Here is a 27,656-nt window from a genome sequence, read left to right as displayed (position 1 = left end):
GCCTACATAAAAATTGCCAAAGCATTTTGTAATTGTATGTGTTTTATTATTATTAAGTATTTTCTTGGGCTTTGTTTTGGTAGACTGGGGTGGCAGCTAATAGTAAGCACACAACTCACAACATCTAGGATATAAAAAAAGGCAAATGGAGTTACAAGCTCCATTGTTTTCTATGACCCAAATAGTTTAAAACTTTGAACTGTTCCCCTGAACTTGCAGCAACTGGGATATTTTTCATTTGGTTAATCACAAGTATATGAAATATTTGAGTAGGGGAAATTTAAAATTTTAATATGTACTCAGACTCAACTTCAGTATTATGAGCACACCAGTGGTGAGATATAACCGGTACGCCCCAATACGGGCGTACCGGTGCCTGCTGGGAGCACCAGGTACCGTTCCGGTTCGGTGCTCCGGAGGGCCCGCTCGCCCTCACCTTTATTTGAGCCGATCGGGGCTTCCACACATGGCGCCTGCACAACACCTCGCCGAGCAGCTGGAGCATCGCGGGTAGTAAGCACGCATGCACATTCTGCGTGCATGCATGTGGTGGACGCCCGGCCCCGTTGCCCTGTACCGGTTGCAATAGGATCCGGTACCCACCTTTGGAGCACACACAGAGGTAATTCCGATAAGGAATATTGTTTTATCTACCTGTTGCCATTTCAGGGAGTCCTCAATTTACCACAATTGAGCCCAAACTTTCCACTGCTGAGCAAGAGAGTTGTTAAGTGAATTTTGCCCCAATTTACAACCTTTCTTGCCACAAGAATCACTGCAGTTGTTAAATTAGTAACAAGTTTATTAAGTGAATCTGACTTCCCCACTGATTTTGCTTGTCAGATGATCACAAAAAGTGATCATATGATCCCATAACATGTAACCATCATAAATATATGCCAAATGACAAGTGACTGGATTTTGATCACATGATCACAGGGATTCTGTAATGGTTGTAAATGTGGAAAACGGACATGAGTCATTTTTTTTCACTTTCTTTGAACGCTCGCTAAATGAATGGTTGCAAATTGAAAACTACCTGTATTAAAAGCAGGACATTAATTCACACTGTTTACACTTAATATATTTTTGTGATGGTCTTCAAGTTCCCCACAGAAGAGAACTTGAAGAAAATTACAAAAGTATCTTAAGTATAACAAAACTTTTCTTTTTTTGGACCATTCCTGGGAATTTGCTTCAGCAATCCAATCAAAATATTACAAGTTTGTGTTTCCTGCAACAGCTATGCTATCACAAACTTCAGTGCTATTTTAATTATCAAATCATCACAAAAAACAAGGAAATAGTTACCAGTCATTCCCAACCTATAGTGAATCCAGTATAGAAAATGTGGTCTCAATTCCACAAATTACTAATGCAATCACAGTTAATCCTAACTCATAAGAATTATTAATTATAGAATCTATAAAATTATATATAGAATTATGAATTCTTTCTCAGTATAACTAGGTATAAAACTAAATTGAAACAAGCTTGCAGAGCAAACGACCATACATTGCCAAAATGTATAAGAATTATTTAGTATTTTCTAATCAGAGGGCCATTGTTTCCAGAAAAAAACCAAATAAGTGATCCTCTTCTTTCTATGAAAATGTAATTACTTCAATGCTACTCAAAAGTTTGAACCTCTAACTCAGTGGTTCCCAACCTTTTTTTGGTCGTGCCCCATCTAAGCATCTCTAAAATCCTGATGCCCCTCCCCCCCATATATAATTCTTACTTTACTTAAAAAGTGAACTCTACTCACGAGGTGGAAGCCTAAAAGGCCATTAACAAGGTTCAAATTGCCCCCATTAAAAATCAAATTGCCCCCACCCTCCTGTAGGGCATGGGCCCTACCTTGAAGCCACTGCTCTAACTGGATTGGTACAACAGTCTAGGCCATGGCTGAGTAAATCAGGGTATGTGCGTATATGTATGTGTTTATATTCACAACCCACTGAACCATATTCAATAACGGTTCATAAAATATGTTGGTCTAATTTGTGGTTCAGTAAGTCAAACCACCCAGAGCCACTAAGTTCGATGGGATTTATATATCCCATGGGATAGCAACACCGAACCTCTGTCACATGCACAATCTTCTCCCAAGCAGAAGACATCGAAGCATACAAATAAGTTTAAAAATAGTTTATATCCTTGGGCTGTCAGACTCTTAAACACAACCACAATCACTCCACCCACATGCAGAAACGTGAGTAGTTTTTTTTTTCTTTTTTCTAATTACTTGCAGAGGGATTAATCTTTATACTATTTACGTTGTTTGCATTTTTTTGTCATGGATTGCACCACTGAGGCTAAAACTAGTTTCGTTGTATACATGATGTACAATGACAATAAAAGCTACACTATACAAGCACACTCCACCACCACCACCCCACACATTTCAAGAGGATTTCAGGAAATGTGCCCAACGGGAAACTTTTGCAGTCTTTTGGCTCTTCAACCCCAACCTTCCTGACCATATAGCCCCAGTTTACCTCACGCAGTCCACCACGACGTCGGAGGCTTTGGGGGCACCGCTTCCCACTGAGGGGAGGGATTATTAGCAAAACCCCTTCTTCCCCAAGGGTGGGAAATGAATGCAAAAGAGGTCTAAAGGCGTGAGACGGAAGTGGGGGACCGAACTGTCTCGGAGACGCTCAAACTCTCGTCACCGACGCGGCTACGCCTCCTCCACCACCACCTCCTCCTCCTACTGCGAAGGGGATACATGAGACTGGGCAAACCCAAGGCGGCGCTTCAGGCCCGCGGAGGAAACCCAGGACCGACGCAACCGCTGCTAGGAGCCCATCCACACGCAGCCAACGGCTCGCGCCCAACTCTCTATCTCTGCGAGGGAATGGCGAGCAGACCCAAGTGATTTCCGCTTCCGGTGAGAAGCTTGACGGGCGGTTGCCGCGCAACGCGGAGTTTGTGAGAGTTCTTGGAACGTTAGAATTCGGTCCGGGAGGGGCGGAATTGGAGGGCATAAAGGCTGGTGGGGTTATTTTTAGTGGGGTGGGGGAAACGAAGGAAGGAAAGCTGCTGACTTCTGGAATTAAAAGAAACAAAAGCTCGGGTTTGGGTACGAACGAGTAACCTCACCACCACCCCTTAGTGAAGGGGAGCCCCTGGGGCTTTGCAGGCAAGTATACGTGGTCCTCGACTTACGTCCACCACGGGTAAGCTCACATACACACCCTTAGTGAAGGGGAGCCACTGGGGCTTTGCAGGTAAGTACAGGTGGTCCTCCACTTACGTCCACCACGGGTAAGCTCACATACACACCCTTAGTGAAGAGGAGCCCCTGGGGCTCTGCAGGTAAGTATACGTGGTCCTCGACTTACGTCCACCCTGGGTAAGCTCACATAGACACCCTTAGTGAAGGGGCGCTCCTGGGGCTTTGCAGGTAAGTACCGGTAGTCCTTAACTTACATCCACCACAGAGCCCCACATTTGGAGAAATTTGTTAAGTGAGTTTTGTGCCCCATTTTACGGACCTTTCTTACCACGTTTGGTAAGGAAATCACTAGGGTTGTTAAACAGTTGTTAAAGAAGCAACACCATTGTTAAGTGAATCACGCTTCCCCAGTGACTTTGCTTGTCGGAAGGTCGCAAAAGGGGGTCACAGGACACTAAATATGACCCAGTTGCCGAGCATTCGAATCTTGATCATGTGATTGTGGGGATGCTACAACGGTCATAAGTGTGAAAAGGGGTCATGAGTCGGTTTTTTTCAGTGCCTTTGTAACTCCGAAGAGTCACTAAATGAATTGTTGTAAATCGAAGACTACATGTATAACTTTTTAATAAGGGGGTGGGTTCCGGTTTTAGTGTCCTCCAGGAGTGTTGGGAATGGTGAAAGGACTGGTGCCTTCGATCGTGTCTTTACATTAGTATGGACGCTCCCTTTTTGGATAGGGACAAGGAAACTTGGAGTTTTCCATCTTGGCTTCCTGCATTAAAGGCAAAGAAACGGTCTTAAAAGAGAGGGAAAAAAGGAGCTGCTGCCTGGATTGGCTGCAATCTATACCTCTTACTTTAACTGGGTTTTGTTTCATCTTCTGTGCCTCTTTACACCCCAGTGATTTGTTGCTTCATTGGGTTGTTGTTTTGTGTGTATGGGCGGGGGAGGAGATATTGAAGAATATAAAAGATGACTAAAATGGGTTTGAGATTGAAAAGGTAAAATACTTGGGAATTACTGACAAATACAAATTGTGCGTTAATTCAAAATAATTATGTTAAAAGTTAAGATATGTTAAGATGGGAGAAAATACAGCTGTTGTTGTAATGTACAATACTGTGGTACAGTATATCACAAAAGTGAGTATACCCCTTCACATTTTGTAAACATTTAAGTATATCTTTTCATGTGATAACCCTGAAGAAATGGCTCTTGGCTACAATGTAAAGTAGTGCGTATACAGCTGGTATAATAGTATAAATGTGCTGGGGAGGGCAAAAACTGGCCCTACGAGCAAACTGGAAGTGACTTCCAGTTTGTCCATAGGTCCGTTTTTCACCCTTTGGAGCCTTCAGGGAAGCCTCCTGAAGGTACCGGAGGTCGAAAATCAGCCCTACGGACAAACCAGAAGTCACCATTCCCGAACTTCCGGGTTCCCTGTAGGTCCATTTTTCGCCCTCCGGAGGCTTCAGGGAAGCTTCTGAGGCCTCCAGAGGATGTCTGGGGGGGGGGGGAGGCTGCTTTCGCCTTCCCCAGGCTCCTAGAAAGGCTCTGGAGCCTGGGGAAGGTGAAAAAACTGCGGCAAAAGCAGGGGGGTCATTGATCGCACGCATGCACACGCGCTGGGGGGGCGCGCACATAGCATGTGTGTAGCACGCTGATGCATGACCCCCCCTGTGCTCCCCCCACTTTTGGCACACCAGCAAAAAAAGGTTTGCCATCAGTGTCCTAACTGCATGGTTTTTTTTAAACAAACAAACATAGACAAACAGAAAACCATCTTTCAATTTCGTACAGTGTGTCAATTGGTTACAAAACTTTTGTGCATCCTCACCATACTCTTCACTTACAATTTATATAGAATCTCGTATTATCAATCTGATATATATGTATACAATTATTATCATTGTTAAACATTTATTTGACAATAACTATTACTTCATTTTATGTGAGATATCTAAATTTTGAATAAATTTATATTATGACATTTCATTACATCATCCTAAGCCCATCCAGTAGTAATACTTCTTTATAAAATTCTCTAGCATATTTCACTTCCATATATTTTTTGTCTAACCATTAATAAGATACGTCCCATATTTTTAAAATTGTTTATCTTTGGTTACAAAACTTTTGTGCATCATCTCCATAGTCCTCACTTACCAATTATATAAAATCTCATATTATCAATCTAGTATATATGTATACATTATTATCATTGTTAATCATTTATTTGACTATAACTATTATTACTTCATTTTATACAAAATATTCTAAATTTAAATAAATTCAGATTAATTTTTATTATAGCATTTCATTACATCATCCCGTATCCATCCAATAGTAGTACAGACTTTTGTCTCTTTCCATTTGTGGTATTTGTATTCTAATTGCTTTTTTAGTAAATCTTATATAGACATCTCTTGGCAACTTGTATTTCACTGTATATCTTGCAAAGGCTACAAACCCCTCATCTGTTCCTTCCATCATCTTCCCTTTGGTTATCATCAATGCTACTGCCAGCATTTCTATCATAGCTTTTGCCAAATTTTCTCCCTTTTCTTCTTCTATACTCTGGAATCTGGGGTAAAATTCTAGTCTGTCGATCTCCAATTTCAATATTCCACTCTTGTCTTTTCCAGCCACGCTCAATCTGCTGTCAATATCTCCAATTTTCTTATCTCTGTTCATCTTTTTCTTCATTTCCCTCTTTTTGAAATCTGTCCTCATATTTCATCATTGTTTGCTGGATATTCTCAATTTTTCCATCTGTTTTTTCTGTTCTTTGTACAATATTCTCTATTCTCTTTTCAATGTTCTCTGTTCTTTCTTATATTTTTTGAATTTCTTGCATAATCATCTGCAATGTCACTTTTCTGCCACTATATAGAATCCAAGGCTCTTTTCCAAACAAAGTTAACAGTTCTCTTTCCAAGTTCACTGCAATCTTTCAACTCCAAGCTTTTCACTCCAGTCCAACTATTGATAGTACCCAGAGGAGCACCTGTATAAACAATCCGTGCTCATCCCACCATCATTTTCAATAAACAAGTTCAGAGTCCTTGAAATGTCTTCTTTGCACAAGATTATCTAATGCTCAAACAAAGAAAAGAAAAAACAATATTTCCAAGCCTCCAAGCCAATAAGTGGCAGTGTTACTTCTTTTCATCTACTTTCATTTCCCTCTTTATATTCCAGGAAAGAAAGAAAAAATTCTAAAGGAAAATACTATAGGGCATTGAAAAAAGAAAAACAAAGAAAGTCTTAAAAAGTCATAAAAAAATAAAAATAAAATCAATCCAGTTCAAAATAACACGCTAAGTTTGACTCAGGCTTAATCTCACTGCTTAACCTCTTCTGTCTTCAATTTTAACTTTACTTTTAATCTTTTTGGTGTTCTCTCATCTAATAATAAAAATTATCTCACCAATTCGACACACTTTCTCTCCAGCTTGCCTTCCATTTCTGGAGGTGTCCCAACCTTCAGCTTTAATGGCTGCTTCTCTGTCGCCGGAAAAAAGGGGTTCTCCTGGATCTACCAGGGACTTTGCAATGTCCCAGGGATCAGCAGGATGTGCCCTTCTCTATCACCATCTGTACGGGATGGTTTAGGTCCAAAAGGGCCATCCAGTGACAGAGATATCGACGGTGATCTTGGAGCTTCAAGATCCCACGTCGTACCGTCGCGACGTCAGCCCCGCCTCCCCGCTGTTCTAACTGCTTGTTAAGATCAATACAAGAAAGTACCTTTTCTTGAAAGTCCCAGTTTTGCCTGAAATTATGAATTGAGGAATTGACCTTGGTAGGTACCCAAGACCCTGGAACGTTTCATCAGGCATACAGAGGTTAACAGTATTGTCAGTTAACAATCTTTAAAGTGTTACTGATTGGAAACATATTTTTATAAAGTATCTTGAAACTTTCATAGTCGAGGTTTATACGTGTTTTATTAAATCAAAGCTAAAAAGTATCCGGGTGTTTTATGCATCGTAGTACAATACAGTCTAGTAGATTCATCAGGTTAATTTGCAAAGCAAAATATTAAAAGAATCACATCAAAGTAAACAGTACATATGCTGGTACATGTATTTGGAAAAATAATATGTGATCTTGAAGGTATTCTCCATTTATAAGTATTTCTTTTTCAATACGATGGCAGACAGGGAGATGATATCTTCAGTTAGTTTCCACATGGAGTCATGTCTGCTGGATCTGTTTTGAACCAGGATACAAACCAGTTGTATTCTGTATAAAATAAGTTACACATTGATATAGTCAAGTTCCTTATTTAGTAAACACACAATCTAGCTCTAGGAAAGCTCTGTTTACGTGGTTGCTTCTTCAATATCTGATTTGGGGAGAAGGGGGGAGCCATCCTGTATTTATGAAATTAATCTAGAAATTGTATGATTACTATAACAGCTATATTAATTTCTCATACCTTTTCCCCTCCAATGCAGAAAAACTTTATTCTTACTATATTTGTGCAATAGGAAGCAAGCACACCAACGTTTGGAAATGATGTTCTTGTAACATCACGACCACTGTGGAAGGGGTGGGAAGCTCCTCACATCCGCAGATTAGTGGTCAAAATTCAGACAAATATATCTTAGTTTAGTTTAGTTTAGTTTATTAAATTTATAAACCGCCCCCTCTCCCCGAAGGGACTCGGGGCGGTGTACAGACAATAAATATACAATAGACAACAAAGCAAAACACAAAACCCAGACAAACCAACTTAAACACACAATCTGTACAATAACCAAACTAACGATAGTTAAAATAATTCCAATTAAAACCAATTAAAAACCCCAAAATTTAAAAATTTAAAATGCCATCCAGGAAGGTCAGGATTAGATTATACTATATTTCTGATTACAATTACAATTGGGCCAGGCCAGCTAATTTGAACAAGTGGGTCTTGAGTTTCTTACGGAAGGAGCGGAGATCAACAGTAGTTCTAATATCGGGGGGGGAGGTCGTTCCAGAGGGTTGGGCCCATCACAGAGAAGTATCTTACATACTCAGCGGCTTCAAAGATGTTTAGGCATAGATCTTGTGTAATCTCTATGAGGGATATGGGCATGGATGGATGGATGGATAGATTAAATTTAATTTTCAACCTCCTATTAGGCATTCCATTCTTGGACACTCTGGACGTTTCCAGTAATTTCATGTTTCCCTAATGCCAACCAAATTAATGTAGAAAAAGTTACGTCTTCTGTTCCCATAATAATGAAAAAAGAACATGTTCATACCTTCAAAACAGTCAGGGACTGAAAGTTGGCCATCTATACATTGGGTTGGTGCTTTATAACTGCACTTCTCTGTCTTACTTTTACAGAAATACCAGATGATCTCAGCATGTTGTATATGCTTAAGTTTTTTCACCTTTATTTTCCGCCCATTGTATAACACTGTCGCTTTTCCCTCTGGTACGTTACATGGTGCTACCGGAAGAGGAAGAAGAAACATAAAGTGCATAGTTTTAAAAAATCATTGGTCAACAATCATAGAAGCACCGTGGGATATGAAATGCCTGAGTACTTTATTTAACTGGTGATTTTCTAAATTAAGTAAATGTTGTCAAAGGCAGGCTATTCAACTTTATTGTGTATTTTACACAGCAACCTCTATTTAAAAATCATCTTTATAAATCTTCTGTATCATCCTTTTTTAAAATATTGTGTGTGTTCCAAAGCAGCTAGTCATATATGATAAATATACCTTTACATGTTTTATCTGAAAGATTCATACTTCAAAATGACAGACAAATGGAGGGGGGGGGAGACCCAGTTGCTATACTGGGAACACATTTCTCCCAGCTACCTTGGCTACATTTGAAGACTGTTTAGAAGTTCCAGCTTCTGCAGAAGACGGCAGCCTAGCTGCCAATAGGTAAGGTCATCACACCCAAATTAAACCAATACTGTAGACACTGCTGTTCAAAGGTTGGTTTTGGTTATTATTACAGTATTTTTAGTTCTAAATGGTTTTGGCTCTGAGGTATTTCCAAGATCAGCACCTCCAGGTAAAACCAGCCCATCTGGTACAGTTTCTTGGATGACAATGGTAGAGGGTCCCACACCAGGGAAGTGAGACGGGTGGGGGCACCCAGAGTCGGCAATATCTCAACTGGGCTCCTCATCCTATGGACTAGCATTCTTCTTGAGGTAGCCAGTGATAACTTAGGCATCATTTTGAAAGAGTGTAAAAATGGAGTGATTTTCCACAGCCTTTGAAAGCCAACATTGCCTCAATTTGATAAGTGCTGATTGATTATTATGATGTTCTCTGTAACTGACTTGAATTTATTTTTGTATTGTGCTTTCATTCATTCTTGCATTCATTCATTCATTCAATTTCTATAGCTGCCCATCTCAACTAAGTGACACTGGGCAGCTTACCATGCTAAAATTATAAAACAAAATAATTTGAAAAGAATTAAAACAGTAAAAAAAAAACACCATCCATAAAGTAAATTATTACAGCCCTGGTGATTAATCAGCTAATAGTAAAGCCAATTAAGAGGCCCTTTGCATTTCCCCCGCCCTAGGTCCAGTTACTGTGTATAGTCAAGCTTTTAAAACTGAAAAGCCACCTGGGTTAGGGCCATTCTGATCTCTTGAGGCGAAAATATTCCCCAAGGCAGGGGCTACAGCAGAAAAAGCCCATTTTCTAGTTCCTGCCAGTCAGTGCTCGTCTGCTGATGGGGTCTACAAGCTACCAGATTCTGATGGTAAATAAATAGTAAATAACTAAACATTTCTTATATTATCAGAAAGAAACTTCTTAACCTTTTAAGCTTCCTATAGCTTTAAATCTACTATTGCATATTCTGCACTCAATTAAAATAAATGGAACAAGTTTGACTTTTTCTATGTGACATCCTTTAAGTAGCCCTAGTCTTCTGAAGGCTGAGCATGCCCAGTTCTTTCATTCTCTCTTTATCCAATTTAATTTCTAGTCCTTTGATGTCATTCCTTTTCTTCTTTGAACTTGTTCTGAACCGATGCTAAATGTGATCCTCAGAAACAGTGCTTAAGTCTGACCACAGTAGAATGAAGCCAAATCAAATGACTAAAGTATCTAAAAATTACTTGCAATAAATGCATTTAAAAAATGATTTTCTAGCCTTATCATTCTGCTAACTCATATTCAATATACAGTCAAAGCTACTCCAAAATCTTTAAAAATAAAAATGATTACCAAGTCTGATACTCCTGTATTTATTTCTATGCATTTGATTTTCCTTCCTAAGTGAAGTTTTTTACTTATCTCTGCTATATTCAATTATGTAACTTTCACCTGAGTTTTTCTACTTATCAAGATCATGTGAAATTTATTTCTGTTTTCTAAGGTATTAGCTATCCTTCCCATTTTGTGTCATTTGTAGATTTACTAAACATTCTGTGTTCCTCTTCATTTGTGAATTCTGATATGATGGATTATTAAATAAACTAGCTTAACCATTATGAACATTCATTACATTGTTAAGATACTTTAAAAAAATCAAAAGCTATTTTGAACAAATACAATATATGCTGTTTTACCTTTGCAAGTTGGTGTATGTGACCAAGTTCCTGTTTTCTCACACCTTGATTCTGAAGCTTCATCTATAGTGTAAGGTGGATAACAACCATAATTCACAGTATCTTGATAATGAAAAATACCACGAAGACCAAAGTTTATGAATCCATGTTCTATTGGTTCTGGAGGCGGACATTCTACAGCTGTTAGGGGGAGAAAAGAGAAAACAGGAAATCCAGGACTCACATTTTGGGCTAACCTATATTTCCAGCTTGTCCCAATGTGAGGAACATGTACTGTTTTGGACAGCAAGAACAGAGGATGTCATCCTCGGTGCACTCCTATCTTGCTGAGGGCAAAGCCTTCAACCAAATTTTCTTGTAGGGTATCCAAAGTGTTCTCCTCCCGCTGATGGCCCAAGCAAGGAGAAAGAAGCAGGGAGTCCAGACAGGACAGCTGTCCATCACTTTGACCAGAGCGGAGGAGAGAGTTGAAATTTTGAGAAGCACTTTCTTCAGGAGGTTTATGTCCAGCTGCTTTATGTATTGGAGGCAAATAGCTGAAGATTACCTGTAGAAAAGTCCTCTATGTCCTGATTCCAAAGTTGATTGAGCCCTAATCAAAGAATTCCTACTAGGTGATGGTTGGGAGACCATTCAGAGGCAATTTACCTAATCTTACTTTAAGCCAGCTTTCTCCGGTGTGGTTCTCTCTCAAGATATGTTGCCAATACAACCCCAAAATTCCCAGCTACCAATACTATATTATAGGACTTACATTTGCATTCAGGTAATGCAGTCCAGCTTCCATCAGCCTGGCAGGTAGCTGTTTCACTTCCAAACAGTGCCAAAGGGGACAGACAACTAAATCGGATTATGTCTTGGAAAAAAAAGTCATCTCCAGACTCAATTCTATGGTAAGAGAGAGCTCCAAATTCAGAAACTGAAGGTGGAGGGCAAATCACAGCTAGAAAAAGAAAGTAAATCTGTTTTAACACAATGCCCTCCCCAAAACGCTATAAATCGCACTTAAACTTTTGTCCTATGGAATTCCTATAATTGCATCTTAAGAGTGTTTATTAAATTGATAAAATGTTGGCAGCTGATTTCTGCAAATTGTTTGCTAACATCACCAAACTGGGGATTAAACTTAAATGTGCGGTCAGTGGAATTGTGATATGCTATTAAGAAAATACTGAACAACATACAATGTAATTTTTAAAAGAGTTTCTAGAGTAAAGACTGTGTAAACCAAATCTCTGAGGTTTCCTCAAACTTTATTACAATTCCCTTTTTCAAGTTGTATTTTGGCGTTATTTATTTTACATAATGGAATCCATCAAATGGTTCTCATTGATTATATGAATAAGATTTACATATGTAGCTATTCAGGAATAAACCTGGAAGAGAACTGAAAAATGCACAAAGCAGATTTGAATATTGTGCTAAGCTAAGGTTACCACACCTGGGCTACAAAATAATTGGTAGTCCTCAACTTAAAACCAGTTGTTCAGTGACCATCTGAAATCCCAACAGCACTGAAAAAAGTGACTTATGACCGGTTTTCACTCCATGATCACGTTATCAAAATTTGGATGCTTGGCAACTGGATGTATTTCATGTTGCACTGACTTGGATCATGTGGTTATCATTTGGAACCTTCCCAGCTGTCTTCCAACAAGTGAAGTCAACAGGGGAAGCCAAATTCACTTAAATTACTGAATGATTCACTTAAACCAGGGGTGTCAAACTTACAGTGTCACGGTGGCGTCATGTGATGTATCATGACTTCCCCCCCCCTTCCCTAAACTGGGCATGGGTGTGGCCAGCACGTGACGCATCTGGCCTGTGGGCCGCGAATTTGACACCCCTGACTTAAACAATTGTGGCAAGAAAGGTTATAAAATGGAGCAAAATTCTTTTTTCAACTGTCTTTCTTAGCAATGGAAATGTTGGCCTCAGTTGTTTTTCCAAGTCAAGGACTACCCATGCCCTACGGTTTAGATGGCAGCCAAAGCTTGTCACTCTTTGTTACCACCTCATGGTCATTTTAAATTTTGCAGGCCAAGTATTATAGCCCTAGTCGAACCATAAATGTAGTTTTCTGTTTGTGGCTTCTTTTCAACCCTTTTCAATATTGTAGCTCTTCCTCAGGAATGTTTCTGATCGAAATCATTTTAAAAGAAATTTCCTATTTCAATTGTCTTTCCATCTAAAGGTGTGCTCATTGAAAAATGTTAAATACCTGGGTAAATTCACTCTTCCAATTAGCGAGACAGTTGGTGCATTTCGTTGTATGTATATATTAATATCTTGCCATACTTACGTTGGCATTCAGGCAGTCTTGCATTCCAGCTCCCATCTGCCTGGCATTGGCTGCTTGTTGGTCCTTCAAGAACAAACCTGGGTATAAAATACTCTCATGAGAGCAGTTCTGAAAATGGCTACATCATGCTTGTTAAACATCATCTAATAACAATGCAGGGGCTCAGGCAATAACAGTACAGGTAGTCCTCGACTTACAACATTTACTTAGTGATGGTTTGAAATTAGAATGGCACTGAGAAAAGTGTATTATGGCCATTATCAACACGACCGTTTCAGCATCCCCATGGTTACATGATCAAAATTCAGGGGCTTGGCAACTGGTTTATATTTATGACAACTGCACTATCCCAGAGTCATGGGATCACCATTTGCAACCTTCCAAGTCAGCTTCCAACAGGGAAGGGCCATGGGGGAAGCTAGAACCACATGATTCACTTAATAACTGCAGTGATTCATTTATCAATGGTGGCAAAAAGGGTCATAAAATGAGGCGCAACTCATTTAAATATTGCCTTGCTTAGCCATGGGCATTTTGGACTCAATTGTGATTGTAAGTCGAGGACTACCTGTAATGACTGGGGAGCATTTATTGCATTCCACTTTAGCATATTTTGTTTGATTTGGCTTCCTGTCTTATATAAATTCAGCCACCATGGTTTCCAAGCACCCCATTCACGAAAGGTCAAATGTAGCTCTCAAATGATGCAAACTGCTGCAAAGTCCATCTAACTCCACCCACATAGTTATGGATGTGGACAGTTTTGCTTCCCTACCTAGTTTTTCAAAATAATAAATAGGGGGGAATATATTTAGACAAAAAAAAGCAGGGGGGAGCCTCTCATTATAGAATAGAGCCTGGGGAGGGTGAAAGGAGCCACCCCCGACCCCCGGAGGCCCTCTGGAGGCTTCATGAGCTTCCCTGAAGCCTCCGGGGTGCAAAAAACAGGCCCTATGGGCAAACAAAGTTCAGGAACGGACTTCCGGTTTGCTAGGAGGTTCGTTTGGACTGTTCCGGAGGCTTCAGGGAAGCGTCCTGAAGGTCCCTCAAGCCTTCGGAGCGCCCAAAACGACCCTCCGAGCAAACCGGAAGTCACTTCCAGTTTCCTCGGAGGGTCGTTTTGACTTTTCCGGAGGCTTCGGGAAAGCATCCTGAACGTCCCTGAAGCCTCCGGAGGGCTTTCGGGGGGGCAGGGGAGGCTGTTTTTGCCCTCCCCGGGCTCCTATAAAGCCTCTGGAGCCTGGGGAGGGCAGAAAAGCATGAAAAAAATGGGGGGAGTGCCTGTAGTGCACGCATGCACACTGGGGGGTCGTGCATTGCATTATGGGTGTGGCACGCCCACACACTACCCCCCCTGCGCTCCCCCTACTTATGGCACGCGAGCCAAAAAAGGTTCGCCATCCTATGGTCTTGGTGCAAGGCTTCATGAGATCCTAGGGCAGGGGTCAGCAACCTTAAACACTCAAAGAGCCATTTGGACCCATTTCCCACATAAAAGAAAACACGTGGAGCCACAAAACCCTTCCCATGCCTGACTATTTTCTGAGCTGCCACAGTACTGGCATATGTAGTTGAATTAAATGTTCTCTTTTCTTCAGAAACGTTTCTTTTCTTGGATTTATCCTACCAGGGGTCAAAAAGCTCAATAAATTATGTGCCGGCGGGTATCACACATTGGCGGTTTTATGACACATAGTTTGAGCAACAGGGAGCCGCAGCAGAGAGATGAAAGACCCACATGCAGCTCCAGAGCCACGGGTTGCTGACCCCTGTCCTAGATACTTTCTGGAAAAGGTAGGCAAGACTCCATGAATGGAAAATCTAGTGAACGTAGTTGTCTGCTGCCAGACTCACCAAGGAGGAATTTTGGGTGAGTTAAATAGTGTTGCAGGATAAGGGCCAAAGCCTGGTTTTGATTTTATTTTCCTTCTTTGCACGTTTTAATAGTGTTTGCAACATATCACAACTGACCTTAGAAACTGTTTTGCCAACAGAGTCATAAAATCTACCGATTGAGATTTCTAATTGGCCCTTACGGTATTTGTTTTCCTGAAACAATAATATCATATTCCCGGGAAAACCTATAAGGACTGAATATGTTTTTCCCCCAAATAATTGTGCAAAATAATTGCATTTTACAAAGCATGCACATTAAAAACAACACAAACTAACGACAAAAAGAAATGATAAAGAGTAAAAGGAAAATAGGAATAAAAGTGTGGAAATGTATATAAAGAAAAAGAAAGAAAAATACAAACATAGACATTGACTTATTTCAAGGATATATTTTGTTGTTAGTTGCAAAGTCGTGTCCGACCCATCGTGACCCCATGGACAACGTCCCTCCAAACCTTCCTGTCCTCTACCATCCTCTGGAGTCCATTAAGCTCACACCGACTGCTTCAGTGACTCCATCCAGCCACTTCATTCTCTGTCATCCCCTTCTTCTTTTGCCCTCAATCTTTCCCAGCATTAGGCTCTTCTCCAGTGAGTTGTTCCTGAACACTTACTATCAACCCTTAGTTTAAGGCTAAAAATAAAATGTCCCATTAACACCCCCTTCTCCAAATGTTTTTAAATCAAGATATTCATCCTCATTTAAAAATCAGGGAATAAGAATAAAGAACATTATTCATGTACTTAATATAGATAATATGAGCTACATGCTACAAATTTAATTTCTGAGAGATAAAGGTTTATTCCAATAGGCTGGTATACAAACTTACCCAGTATTACAGGAAAAGTCTATGACACTCAGGTAGTTGAGGTCAGTGACGTGTATTTCTCCATTGTTCAAGGGTCCAGGATAGGGGCATTTCTTGGCTGTTTTAATAAATATATATAAATATATATACATGTGTTTATTAATATTTAATTGGGGAAGAGAGAAATAGATACACTGTAAACAAGAAGCAATCGCCAAGTTAAGCCAATTCATTCCAGTAGGTGGGTAGATAGATTATGAACAATAGATCGTTTTCTATTTGATGAACTAAGACAATAAACCCATAAGCATAATAGCACAGTTCACCTGCTTACACTCAGGAACAATCGTGTTCTAGTCACAACAGGCCAGAAAGGATGAGATCTGTGGAGATTAAGTAATCAAGTCTACCCCCCGCCCTCCCTCAGGCTAGATACTTCTGGAGAAAGACAGTGCTGGGAAGCAGATGCCATAAGGTAAAGGTTCCTCTCACATATATATGCTAGTCGTTCCTGACTCTAGGGCCGTGATGGCGAACCTATGGCACGCGTGCCACAAGTGGCACGCGGAGCCATTTGTCAGGGCTGAGTTCACCTTTTTAAAAGCTATTTTTCGCCTTCCCCAGGCTCCAAAGGCTTTATAGGAGCCTGGGGAGGGCAAAAAGAGCCTCTCCCCCCCCGGAGGCTTCAGGGACGGTCCCTGAAGCCTTCGGAGCGCTTAAAACGACCCTCCGAGCAACCCGGAAGTCACTTCCGGTTTGTTCGGAGGGTGGTTTTAAGCGCTCCGAAGGCTTCAGGGACCGTCCGAGGCTTCCCTGATGCCTTCGGAGTGCTTAAAACGACCCTCCGAGCAACCCGGAAGTCACTTCCGGTTTGCTCGGAGGGTGATTTTAAGCGCTCCAAAGGCTTCAGGGACCGTCCGAGGCTTCCCTGATGCCTTTGGAGCGCTTAAAATGACCCTCCGAGCAACCCGGAAGTCACTTCCGGTTTGCTCGGAGGGTGGTTTTAAGCGCTCCGAAGGCTTCAGGGAAGCCTCCGGACAGTCCCTGGAGCCTCCGGAGGGCCTCCTGGGGGCTGGGGGAGGCTCTTTTCGCCCTCCCCAGGCTCCTATAAAGCCCCTGGAGCCTGGGGAGGGCAAAAAAACCATGTAAAAATGGGGTGGTCGCGCGTTGTGCACGCATGCGCACTGGGTGGTCGCGCGTTGCATTATGGGTGCGGCACGCCCGCACTCGACCCCCCTGCGCTCCCCCCACTTGTGGCACGCGAGCCAAAAAAGGTTCGCCATCACTGCTCTAGGGGGTGGTGCTCATCTCCGTTTCAAAGCCGAAGAACCAGCGCTGTCCTAAGATGTCTCCGTAGTCATGTGGCCAGTATGACTAAACGCCAAAGGCGCACGGAATGCTGTTACCTTCCCACCAAATGTGGTTCCTATTTTCCTACTTGCATTTTTTTACATGCTTTCAAACTGCTAGGTTGGCAAAAGCTGGGACAAGTAACAGGAGCTCACTCTGTTACACGGTGCTAGGGATTCGAACTGCTGAACTGCCGACCTTTCTGATCGGCAAGCTCAGCGTCTTAGCCACTGAGCCACTACATCCATAGCAGATGCCATAGGAATAATTTAAATGTTTAGTATAAACATTTCTTCAAACATGTTTGCCCCTAAGAAAAAGATCTAACATCATGTGAGCTTCAAGAAGCCACATCATTCAGAATAGTTCGCCTTCATTTTTATTTTTATTTTTTGCCTAATGTATTCTCTATCTTTGCTCTTTTAAACATGATTGGAGAATCTTTTTAATAACTAGGTGACAAAAAAACCCCAATAATTACAGCTTTTCTCACCAGAGCAAGAAAAGCTTTTACTGATGTCTCCATCTGTTGTGCATTATCAAAAGCAATTTTGGAGGATTTTTTTTTCAAAGAAGGGTAATAGATAGTCAGTGATCTGGACCAGTGTGGAGGCCATTGCAAATAAAGCCTATGGGTAGGCTCCGACTTAGAAGCCGAAGCATTTGTGGATTAATTTAACGTACCCATGGTGATGATTGTCCTATTAATGTGACTGTTTGATCTGAGGATGTGCACAGATCCTGTTTTAGCGAAAGAGGGGAAGTCTCAATACGTCATGTGATGACATGAGTTTGACATCCCAGTTTTAGAGAGTAGTTGAAGTACTTAAAAGGATGGAAATTAACAGCTGTCCACAAAGAATATAAATCCTTGCAAACAGCTGCACTCTCCTGTAAGAGCTGAAGAAGCTTCTTAGATGAGAAGCGAAACATCTTCAAAAGAAAAAACAAGAAAGTCCAGTTGCTTCCTTGAAAAAGCACCATTGGGACAACCATGACCTGGATGACTGAGAATCTCTATAGACTTGAAACATGCTGTGAGAACTATGTAACTTAAGCTGGATGACTCAGAATCAGTGGTGGGTTCCTACCGGTTCGGCCTGGTCAGGCCGAGCCGGTAGTGGTATGGTGGCGTGGGCTACTGGAGCAGGCAGCGACCCAGGCCTGCCACGCTCCCAAACCAGTTCCCTCATTGCTGCTGTTGCTGCCGCTATCTTGCTTTTTAGTTCTGCGCATGTACAGAACAATTTTAATTGAACTGTGCATGCGCACACAGCATGCATCCAGCACGCATGAGCAAACTGGCAGTAAAGACAGGCAGAACCCACCCCTGCTCAGAATCAACACTTGTTGACCTGGGGCTGTGCTTCACACCACAAACATCTTTCAATGAAATCCGATGGAACTGGTTGTGAGGCTATTATATTGACTAAAACATCACCCGTTGAATGTTACTGAGCCTGGCACGGGTTAGAGCAGTGGTAGTCAACCTTTTTCTACCTACCGCCCACTAATGGATCTTTCTTGATGGAAAAATTTCCTTACCGCCCACCAGTTTTTGCGCAAGTGCGGAATATTTTTTAGAAAGGAGGGTGTTTTTTTAAAAAAGAAATGTACATACATTTATCTTTTTATTTCTACTTTATGCATGTTTATAATGTGTTTAACTTTATAAAGTTTAATTAGAAAACAATAAAGTAAATTGAAATTAGCTTTACTAGTGATTAATGAGATCTTTGAGGCTGATGCTGCAAGACTAAATATTTGATATCTGGTTCGATTTTAGTAAGGAACAAAGGTCTCCTCTTTCGGTGCTTTTCCTTTTTATCTCCTTTTTTTTATCGTCCTTAGGGCTATGTACAAAAGTAAGGCTGAGCTAGTTAGCCCACTTATTATTATTAGCCAACAACAATTCTCTCCTGCCTTTTCTTTCTCCTATTTTGCAACTGCTCTGCTCCGCTTCTGCCTGTCCCTGCTAACAGTTTCTACTCCTCCCCTTCCTCTTCCCACGTGTTTGCTTGTGCACGCGCTTGCGCTCGCCTGCCCACTCGCACAAAAGGAGGTTTTAACCTCCGAAATTCCTAACGCACGCATTCTCGTGCGCGTTAGTTCAAAAGGAGGTTTTAACCTCCGAAATCCCCACCGCCCACCTGGAATCCCAAAACGCCCACTAGTGGGCGGTAGGGACCAGGTTGACGACCCATGGGTTAGAGTGTAGTACTGCAGGATATTTCTGCTGACTGCCGGTTGCCTGCAATTTGGCAGATCAAATCTCACCAGGCTCAAGGTTGACTCAGCCTCCCATTCTTCCGAGGTGGGTAAAACGTGGACCCAGATTATTTGAGGAGGAGGGGAGAGGGAAGATGCTGACTGTGTAAACCGCTTAGAGAGGATTGTAATGCACTTGAAAACGGTATATAAGTCTTAAGTGTTGCAGCCAAACTCTGCTTTCCACTGCCAGGAGTTCGATCCTGATCAGCTCAAGGTTAACTCAGCCTTGCATCTTTCCAAGGTCTGTAAAATGAGGACTCAGATTGTTGGGAGCAATATGCTGACTCTGTAAATTTCTTAGAGAGGAATTTACACAGTGCTGTAAAGCACTGTGAAGCAGTATATTGCTATTGCTATTGTCTACATATGTGTGTGCCTTCAAGTCATCATTGATTCCTGGTGACTACCTGGAGTAGTTGTCTGTAATTTTCTTGCAAGATTTTGGAAATAGTTGACCACTGTTTTCTTCCTAGGGCTCAGAGAAAGTGACTGACCCAAAAGCACCCATCTGGCTTTGTGTCTAAGGCAGGACTAAAGCTCCCATTTCTGGTCTGGTGCTTTTAACCACTACACCAGACTAGCTCTTTTAGGATTGATCTGTGGCAAAAAGTCCCCTTAAAACTTTGGTACATAGAAAGGCTTTTACATCAAGAATATGACCTCATTCTCATGATTTTGATGGGGAGAGGAGGCAGAAGGGCAGCCATGGAAATGTGGAAGATTCAAATATTCAAATATGTTTCAAAAGTTAGAGACATTTCATAGAAAAGAGAACAAATAGAAAAAACTGGTTTTTATTCAAAAAAGCAAAACTATTGATTTGTGTGGAAAAAGCAAAAAAAGAAAAAAGAACCACAGAAAGGGCATACTTACGTATACATCTGAATGTAATGGTAGGCCATTTACCAGATGAAGGACATATGTATCTCCTTGTGCTAGACTGGGGAATATAACCTGGGTTACAATGATAGACAATGTCTTCTCCAGGTCTGTATGCTTCTTTATTTACGTTGATGGTAGCCAGAGGTACTTCAGGAGGCCTAGGGCAAACTATAAGACACCAAGCACGAACAAGTCATGTATGAAAAGATATATTGGCACATGAACAGTAGTTTTATATGGTCCTGGAGCCATAATCTTTTTATTTATTTATTTGGTTGGTTGTTTATTTATTTGCCACCCATCTCATTTCAATGTTAATATTAATGAATATATTGTCTGTTTTCACAGATGAGACCAAAGGATACATGAATGCAACATAAATTCTTTATTTTTAAAAAGTATTAAACTTTAGTATAGGATAAAATACAAATAGAGACAAAAGAAAAAGAAAGAAAAAGCACCAAGATAAAGAAGAGGAAGAAAAAGCAGTGACTTCTGATATATATATATATATTTTAAGCTGCAGTAGAACACAAGAAAGTTTACAGCTACAACCTTACATTTCTTGTTAATTCAAGCCATTTCTATAACAACAAAGTCAATCTAAACATCAAAGCCCAGCAAGATAAAATTATTTAGACAACAACAGTATATCAGAGTTTGGAAGAGTGGGATCAAGGTCCATCATTCTTCATTTGCTTTTTCTTTTAAAGAATAAAATATAAGATAATGAAACACAAAAGGAAAGAAAGATAAGATAGAACAAACAGAAACAGCTAACTAGGAATAAAAAGTCCAGTGGAAAACTTTCTAGTGACATATTCTCTCTTTCTCTTCCATTTGAGTCCCCAGCCACTATATGCAATTTAGATATTTATACTGAATAATGAATATTATGGATTCTTGCTAATTTGTGCTGAAGCCACGATGGGGCAGTGGTTAGAGTGCAGTATTGCAGGCTACTTCTGCTGCCTGCCGGCTGCCTGTAATTTGGCAGTTCAAATCTCACCAGACTCAAGGTTGACTCAGTCTTCCATTCTTCTGAGGTGGGTAAAATGAGGACCCAGATCGTTGTGGGCAATATGCTGACTCTGTAAACCACTCAGCAAGGGCTGTCAAGCAGTATATACTGTAAGTGCTATTACTATTAAGCACCTTCATCTGTTAATTTTAATTGGTCTCAGAACTTTTTTTCTAGAAGCCATATCCCAAATGTTTAAATTTGCCTTGCTGTGTAATATGTCAAGTATTCACTAATTTGCCTTTTTAAGTAGCACCACTGACTTCTAGCCTTCAATTGTAGTTATTAAGTAATGTTTCCACCCTGCAGGATACATCTAGATTAAGTTTAATTGCTGAGACAGTGTTGCAGAAAATCATAGTAGATATAACAATGGCATAAAAATGAAGGAATTCTTTTCAGATCTTATGAAAGTTCTCTCTCTCTCTCTCTCTCTCTCTCTCTCTCTCTCTCCCTCCCTCCCTCCCTCCCTCCCTCCCTCCCTCCCTCTCTCTCTCTCTCTCTATTTGTTCTAATATTAACTTACCTAGATGGAACTTTGTATTGCAAACAAGAATGAACATTGATTCAGAAGATATTAGCGATTAATATGCAATTAAAACCAGAGCTTTTCTTATCAATCAGTAGGACTGATTGATAACATTTGGAAAAGAATCCCAGATATTTTTTTTAATATGGTAACTGTAACAAGTTTATGATAGGCTCAAAAATGAAAAAAAATCAGCATTACCCACAATGAAGGAATGATTGGTGAGAATGATGAAACTTGGAGAAATGGCTAGACTGACTTCTTTGATGAGAGAAAAGACATCTAAATGTATTGCCAATTGGAAACCCATTATAGACTTTTGCTTGAAATATTAAAAAATGAACTTTTGATTTACAATAATAGTATAGTAGAAAAAAAGAGACCTTTTTGTGGCTACAAAATAAGAGATAACTGGATTTGACCGGAAGCTCTCCAGCTGGACGGACGTGGGGTATGTGAGCTCTCAAGAGCCTCACATGAACCCTGTCTGAAAAACCTATTTCAAGATCCTTTTTGGATCAGAAGCCCCCTGGAGGGGGGGAGAAGAAGGGGCAGCGTCTCATCAGACCCAGAAGGAGGCAACAGGTCCCTCGCAGATTGGAGATTTGCCCTCTGAATTAGAGTAGGGGCGGCAGCATGGCTGCACAGAAGCCAGCTTCCAGCCAAAGCACTGAACAGGAGCATACAGGAGACAAGATGAAAGACCAGTAAGAAGGTTCATTTAACCCACAGTCATAAATCAAAACTTTGAAAAGGCAAAGGATCTTGAGAGTACAAATAATATTGATAGACATATCTGGATTTGGGCAAAAGGAAAGAAAGAAAGGGAAAATTGAGGGTTGAAACACTAGCCCCCCCCCAAAAAAAAGCTATTTGTTTGGAATAAATTCAGACAGAAAGGGAGAAAGCAGAGAAGTGACAAACCCACTCAAATATAATCTCTAAATTTGGTTTTGGATTTGAAATAGAAACCCAACATTCTGAGAGATTTCATCTGAACTTCTTCCAACTAATATATCTTAAGCAACTCCAATTAGGGAGAAAAATCAAGAAAAAAGCACTACTTTTAATTAACCAACTGCCATAAATCAGAATTTGGAAAAGCAGGAGGCAAAGAGATCAAGATGGCCCCAGTTTCTCTTCTGTTTTTACATAAACTGAATTAGCTAAATTTAAGGTGGACCAGAACCTCGAAATAAGATCTGCATAACTAACTGCAATTTTGGAACTGGACATTTAAGGAAGAACAAAAGACCAAAATGGTTCCCGTTGCTCTTCCCCATAGCAGCTGAAGTAGATAAATTTAAGGTGGACCAGAACTCTGAAATTAGAATTGTATAACTAACTGTAACTTTGGAACTGGACATCATGGAAAGCTGGGAATTTGAAGAACTACATGAAATTATAAAAAATATGCCTAAATCATTAAAATCAAGCCTAAATAGAATTCTGAACCCAGAGAAGCAGAGATTTAAAGAAGAGGGGAAAGAAGAATTGAGGAAAGATAATGAAGGGTAGAAATGGTGGGAAATAAAAAGCAGATAAAAAACTCCATTGGGCTTGGCAGTGGTATAAGGAAAATGGTAAAGGGGGATGTGTCCCAACAAAAGGGAATAAAAAGCAGACAAAAGATGTTTCGAAGGTTGACAGTGGCATAGGGAAAATTGAGATAGGAGATTATGCCCCAACAAAGAGAAATATAACAGATTTTTTTGATGGTGGAGTGGGGAAAATTCAAGAGGGTGGATGTGTCAAAACAAAGAAAAGGGAGAAGGCAGGAACAGAGAAGTGGGACAAAAGACTTACTAGGAAAAAATCGGACAACTAGAAATTGTTATATGGAAAAATATAAAGTTTAGATGGGTTTATTCCTAAATATAACAATAAAATGGAGTTGCCAACTGATTGAATATGATAATGGAAAGATAATTAAATAAAGGTCAAAAGACATGGAATATGTATAAATATGACACTGATATGGGGAGATTGTAAAGCAGAGGTTTGTGATTTACTTTTTTACATGATAATTAAACTTAGTTGCTAATTGGTTGAATATGACAATAGAAGGACAATTAAGCATGGGTTAAAATATATGAAACATGGATATCTATAGAACCTTTAAGATGATGGATAAAGTGAGATGTGTACCATTTGTTATTCTATATAGTAGACTAAGGGAATTGTAATGAACATTGAACAGCAAGGATTGCTATTTACAGACAATTAAGGGTAATCTAATCCAAGATATGGAAAAATGGAGAGGGAACATGAAATATACTTACAATGGTAAACTATTGAGATTTAAAGACAGAATCACAAATTGGGAACATGTAAGGATATATAATTATATAAATATAATGATGAGAATAGCTAGGAATTGTAATCAGGTCTACAACTCGGCGAAAATAGGCTGAGGGGGGGGGGTTAAAAGCACAATGACTATATATGTATACTTTTTTGTTCTCTTTTTTTTTTAAAAAAAGAAGGAAGATATATGTCAAAATTAAATATGTATATTGAAAAGAAATTATAAATACCATCAACATAAAATGGAGCTCACCCAGAAGCTGAACTATACCAAGTACATGAGATGAAGAGTGTCAATTAGAGGAGAGAGGTAAAGGAAGAAGAGAGTGATAGGAGAGAGGGTGGGGGGGAAGAGGAGGAGAGAAAGGAGGAGTGGAAAGGGGAGAGAGGAGAAGGAGAGAGGAAGGGGAAGTAGAGAAGAGAAGGATGACAGAGGGAAGAAAGGAGATAGGGCGGAGGAGGAGAGAGGGAGAAGAAAATGATGGATAAGGTACAAATATAGTGCATGGAGAACAAAAGAGTCAATAATTATTTTGGGGAGCTGATGGTAAGGTGAATTGATGTAAACATTTAATAATACAATATGATGTTGGCTATGTAATAGTATACATGTAATTATATGTTATGAAAATGGAAAAATAAAAAAAACAATATAAAAAAAAGATAAGAGATAACTGTATAATTATATATTTTGCAAAGAACATTGGAAGCTCCTTTCTATTTCTTTTTATTATTGCACATTTTGATACACACACACACAGAGACACACACACACACATATGTATGTATATAATCTCATTTTGCACTCTCTCTATATATATATAGAGAGAGAGGGTGGGGAGCCGTGTGAAAGTATTCAGAAGGCAAACATTGTGGTTAAGGTGAAATGCATAAGTGGAAAGATGTATAAAACACAATTGTGCAGGACCAGGATCTGTTCCCCCCTACACACCCTCCCATGGGAAGGAGAACCAGGAAAAAACAGCAAAGCCAACAAACATAATAATAAAAAAATGCAAAATCAATATTAAACAAATGGAATATATGTATGTATGTGCACACACACATACACACACACACAGTGGGGGAAGGGATCCTGGTCCTGAACAATGATGTTTTATACATCTTTCCACTTATGCATTTCACCTGAACCACAAAGTTTGCCTTCTGAATACTTTCACACGACTCCCCCTTTCCGAGATTCTTCATTCCTGCTGTGCATGAAGCATGAGTTCACAAATTTAGATGAAACAACTTGGCTTGGTAATTAAATCCTACACTACAATTCACAAAGTCCCTAGCTGAAAATTCACTGTAAAATTGCAAGCAATTGCAGCCTTGCTTATTAATAACAGGAGAGCTATCAGCCAGAATATTTCTATCTTTGAGATATGTAACGGAAATATAATGTAGCATTAATCATAAGTATCCTTGGGGTATATTTTATGCTTTTATTTCTTCAGCTGACAACTTGACTTTCTATTCTGGTGAGGGAGATGATATTTTTACTTTAAAAAAGCAAGTAAAACAGTTAATAAAAAAAATAAAACAGATTAAATTTAATCTTTTATTTAACCATTACCTAAACTAGGTAATAACATCAGTGCTAGTCTGACTAGCATTGATGACGTTACCTACTTTGGGTAATGAAAGTCTGCAAGAAAACAACAAAGCTCAGAAAGCACCAAGGACCCCTCATTTCAAACCTGAGCTGTAAGTATTCTCCTTTATTTTATTTAACCTGTTAACCCATTTTGAAGATTTTATTTAATGTTAAAACAGGTCCTAAACTAAGGCTTAGAGCAGAGGTGTCCAAACTTGGGAAGCTTAAGACTTGTGGACTTCAACTCCCAGGATTCCCCAGCCAGCATGGCTGGCTGGGGAATTCTGGGAGTTGAAGTCCACAAGTCTTAAGCTTCCCAAGTTTGGACACCTCTGGCTTAGAGTTAAACTAGAGATGTGAAAGAAACACAAATATTTGCCTATGTTCAAAATACTGTGCTTATATTTTGTATTGAAGAAAAAAAGAATCGTGAGATACAGAATGGGGATAAAAATCGTCTCATTCTGTTCCCCAGCAAAAAAAAAATAGCTCCCAACTTACTAGGGAAGGAGACTATTTGGAGACCATCCCCAGTGAGAAAAGGAAAAAGGAGACAGTTCTGTGCCACGTTCCCTATCTCGGAAACAATATAAAAAGAAGGAGCTGCATTGATATGCCACTTAGTTTAACTTTCAGACAGTTAATCAGATAATTTCTAGTAACATTTTAGTGTCGTTTAGTGAGATGCCATCCCTGGGGGTGGATTTGTAGGAGCAATTTACAAAGATGAAAATCTCATTTCGCACGTTTTGGAAATATTCAGGAGGCACGTTTCTACTGACTGCAGCAGAATTTGTGAATAGGACTCTGGATATGGTCAACACTTTTGATTTCATAAAAGGAGCATACATACATGCAAATTAACATGTATAGGTAAAGGTAAAGGTTCCCTCTGCAGATATCTGCTAGTCGTTCCCGACTCTAGGGGGCAGTGCTCATCTAGAGCCAGCACTGTCCGAACACGTCTCCATACTCATGTGGCCAGCATGACTAAATGCCAAAGACACACAGAACACTGTTACCTTCCCACCAAAAATGGTTCCTATTTTTCTTCTTGCATTTTTACATGCTTTCGAACTGCTAGGTTGGCAGAAGCTGGGACAAGTAAGAGGAGCTCCCTCTGTCATGTGGCGGTAGGGATTCGAACCACCGAACTGCCAACCTTTCTGATCGACAAGTTCAGTGTCTTAGTCACTGGGCCACCACGTCCCTTAACATGCATAGGCACCATTTAAGAAAATAGGCGTGTGTGGGGGGAGATCTACAAAAATCTCATGCCACAATATACTGATCAGTTCCCAAGAAATATAATATTCCCATCTTGTTAAAGCAAAATGCAAAAACACTTACCTTTATTCGCAAGAGCAACATGGGTTATTCCAGCCAAGCATAAGCTCAACAGAACTGGAAACATGACTGCAGATTTGGAAAACCTCAGAATGAATCCAAGTGCGGTACTCTGCTTGCTAAGATAAATAGTAAGCAAAGCTAAATATTAACTGCCTGTATTTGTTTATACTGTTAGCAACCAAAGATGAGGGGAGGGGAAAGAGATCCTGATACCCCTAGGTAAATAAATTTCATAGGAAGCCGTGCACAATCTTTTGCAATTGTTTCAAAAGTTGCGATATAATTACAGTCTGGCAAATGTTTTGCAACCCACAACTTTCATTTCTCAATCTTGATCAGATATGGTGGAAAGATAGAGAGAGAGAGAGAAAGATGATCTTTGGGTGGCAGGAATTCAAAGAAATGATGTCAGAGATCGAAGTGGTCAGATGACTAACAAGATCCAGGAATTCAGAATTAAGAAAGTCTGTGGTTTAATATGGTGGCTCAGTGGCTAGGATGCTGAGCTTGTCGATCAGAAAGGTTGGCAGTTCGGTGATTTGAATCCCTAGCGCCACGTAACAGAGTGAGCTCCCGTTACTTGTCCCAGCTTC

At 40.1% G+C, this 27,656-nt stretch overlaps 2 protein-coding genes across 6 annotated transcripts in view; both read right to left on the bottom strand.

The window, feature by feature from the left end:
• Window positions 1-2,849, bottom strand: part of CEP112 (centrosomal protein 112) — a 308,615-nt gene extending 305,766 nt beyond the window's left edge. For all 5 annotated transcript variants that reach the window (XR_014175685.1, XM_081956682.1, XM_081956685.1 and 2 more), the window contains exon 1: window positions 2,502-2,849. The gene's annotated coding sequence lies outside the window, so the exon portion shown is untranslated. The remainder of the gene's footprint in view (window positions 1-2,501) is intronic.
• Window positions 2,850-7,120: 4,271 nt separating this feature from the next.
• On the bottom strand, window positions 7,121-27,220 carry APOH (apolipoprotein H). The gene is made up of 8 exons (XM_081935289.1): window positions 27,064-27,220; window positions 20,245-20,421; window positions 15,772-15,868; window positions 13,046-13,122; window positions 11,498-11,686; window positions 10,744-10,923; window positions 8,449-8,640; window positions 7,121-7,435 (listed from the first exon to the last, which is right to left on the bottom strand). The coding sequence occupies exons 1-8, from the start codon at window positions 27,125-27,127 to the stop codon at window positions 7,371-7,373; spliced, it is 1,041 nt and encodes a 346-aa protein (XP_081791415.1). The 5' UTR covers window positions 27,128-27,220; the 3' UTR covers window positions 7,121-7,370.
• Window positions 27,221-27,656: the final 436 nt, after the last annotated feature.

The sequence above is a fragment of the Natrix helvetica genome (assembly GCF_964273705.1).
Source record: "Natrix helvetica genome assembly, chromosome: 1".
Lineage (NCBI taxonomy): Eukaryota > Metazoa > Chordata > Lepidosauria > Squamata > Natricidae > Natrix > Natrix helvetica.
This window is presented reverse-complemented; position numbering and strand designations above follow the sequence as displayed.

Excerpts from the sequence above, each read along its gene's own strand:
- APOH (XM_081935289.1), bottom strand. The coding sequence starts at position 27,127 with ATGTTTCCAGTTCTGTTGAGCTTATGCTTGGCTGGAATAACCCATGTT. Across the intron at positions 8,641-10,743 it reads ACATACACCAACTTGCAAAG|CACCATGTAACGTACCAGAG; the intron begins GTAAAACAGCAT and ends CTCTTCCGGTAG. Across the intron at positions 7,436-8,448 it reads AGTCCCTGACTGTTTTGAAG|AATACAACTGGTTTGTATCC; the intron begins GTATGAACATGT and ends TATTTTATACAG.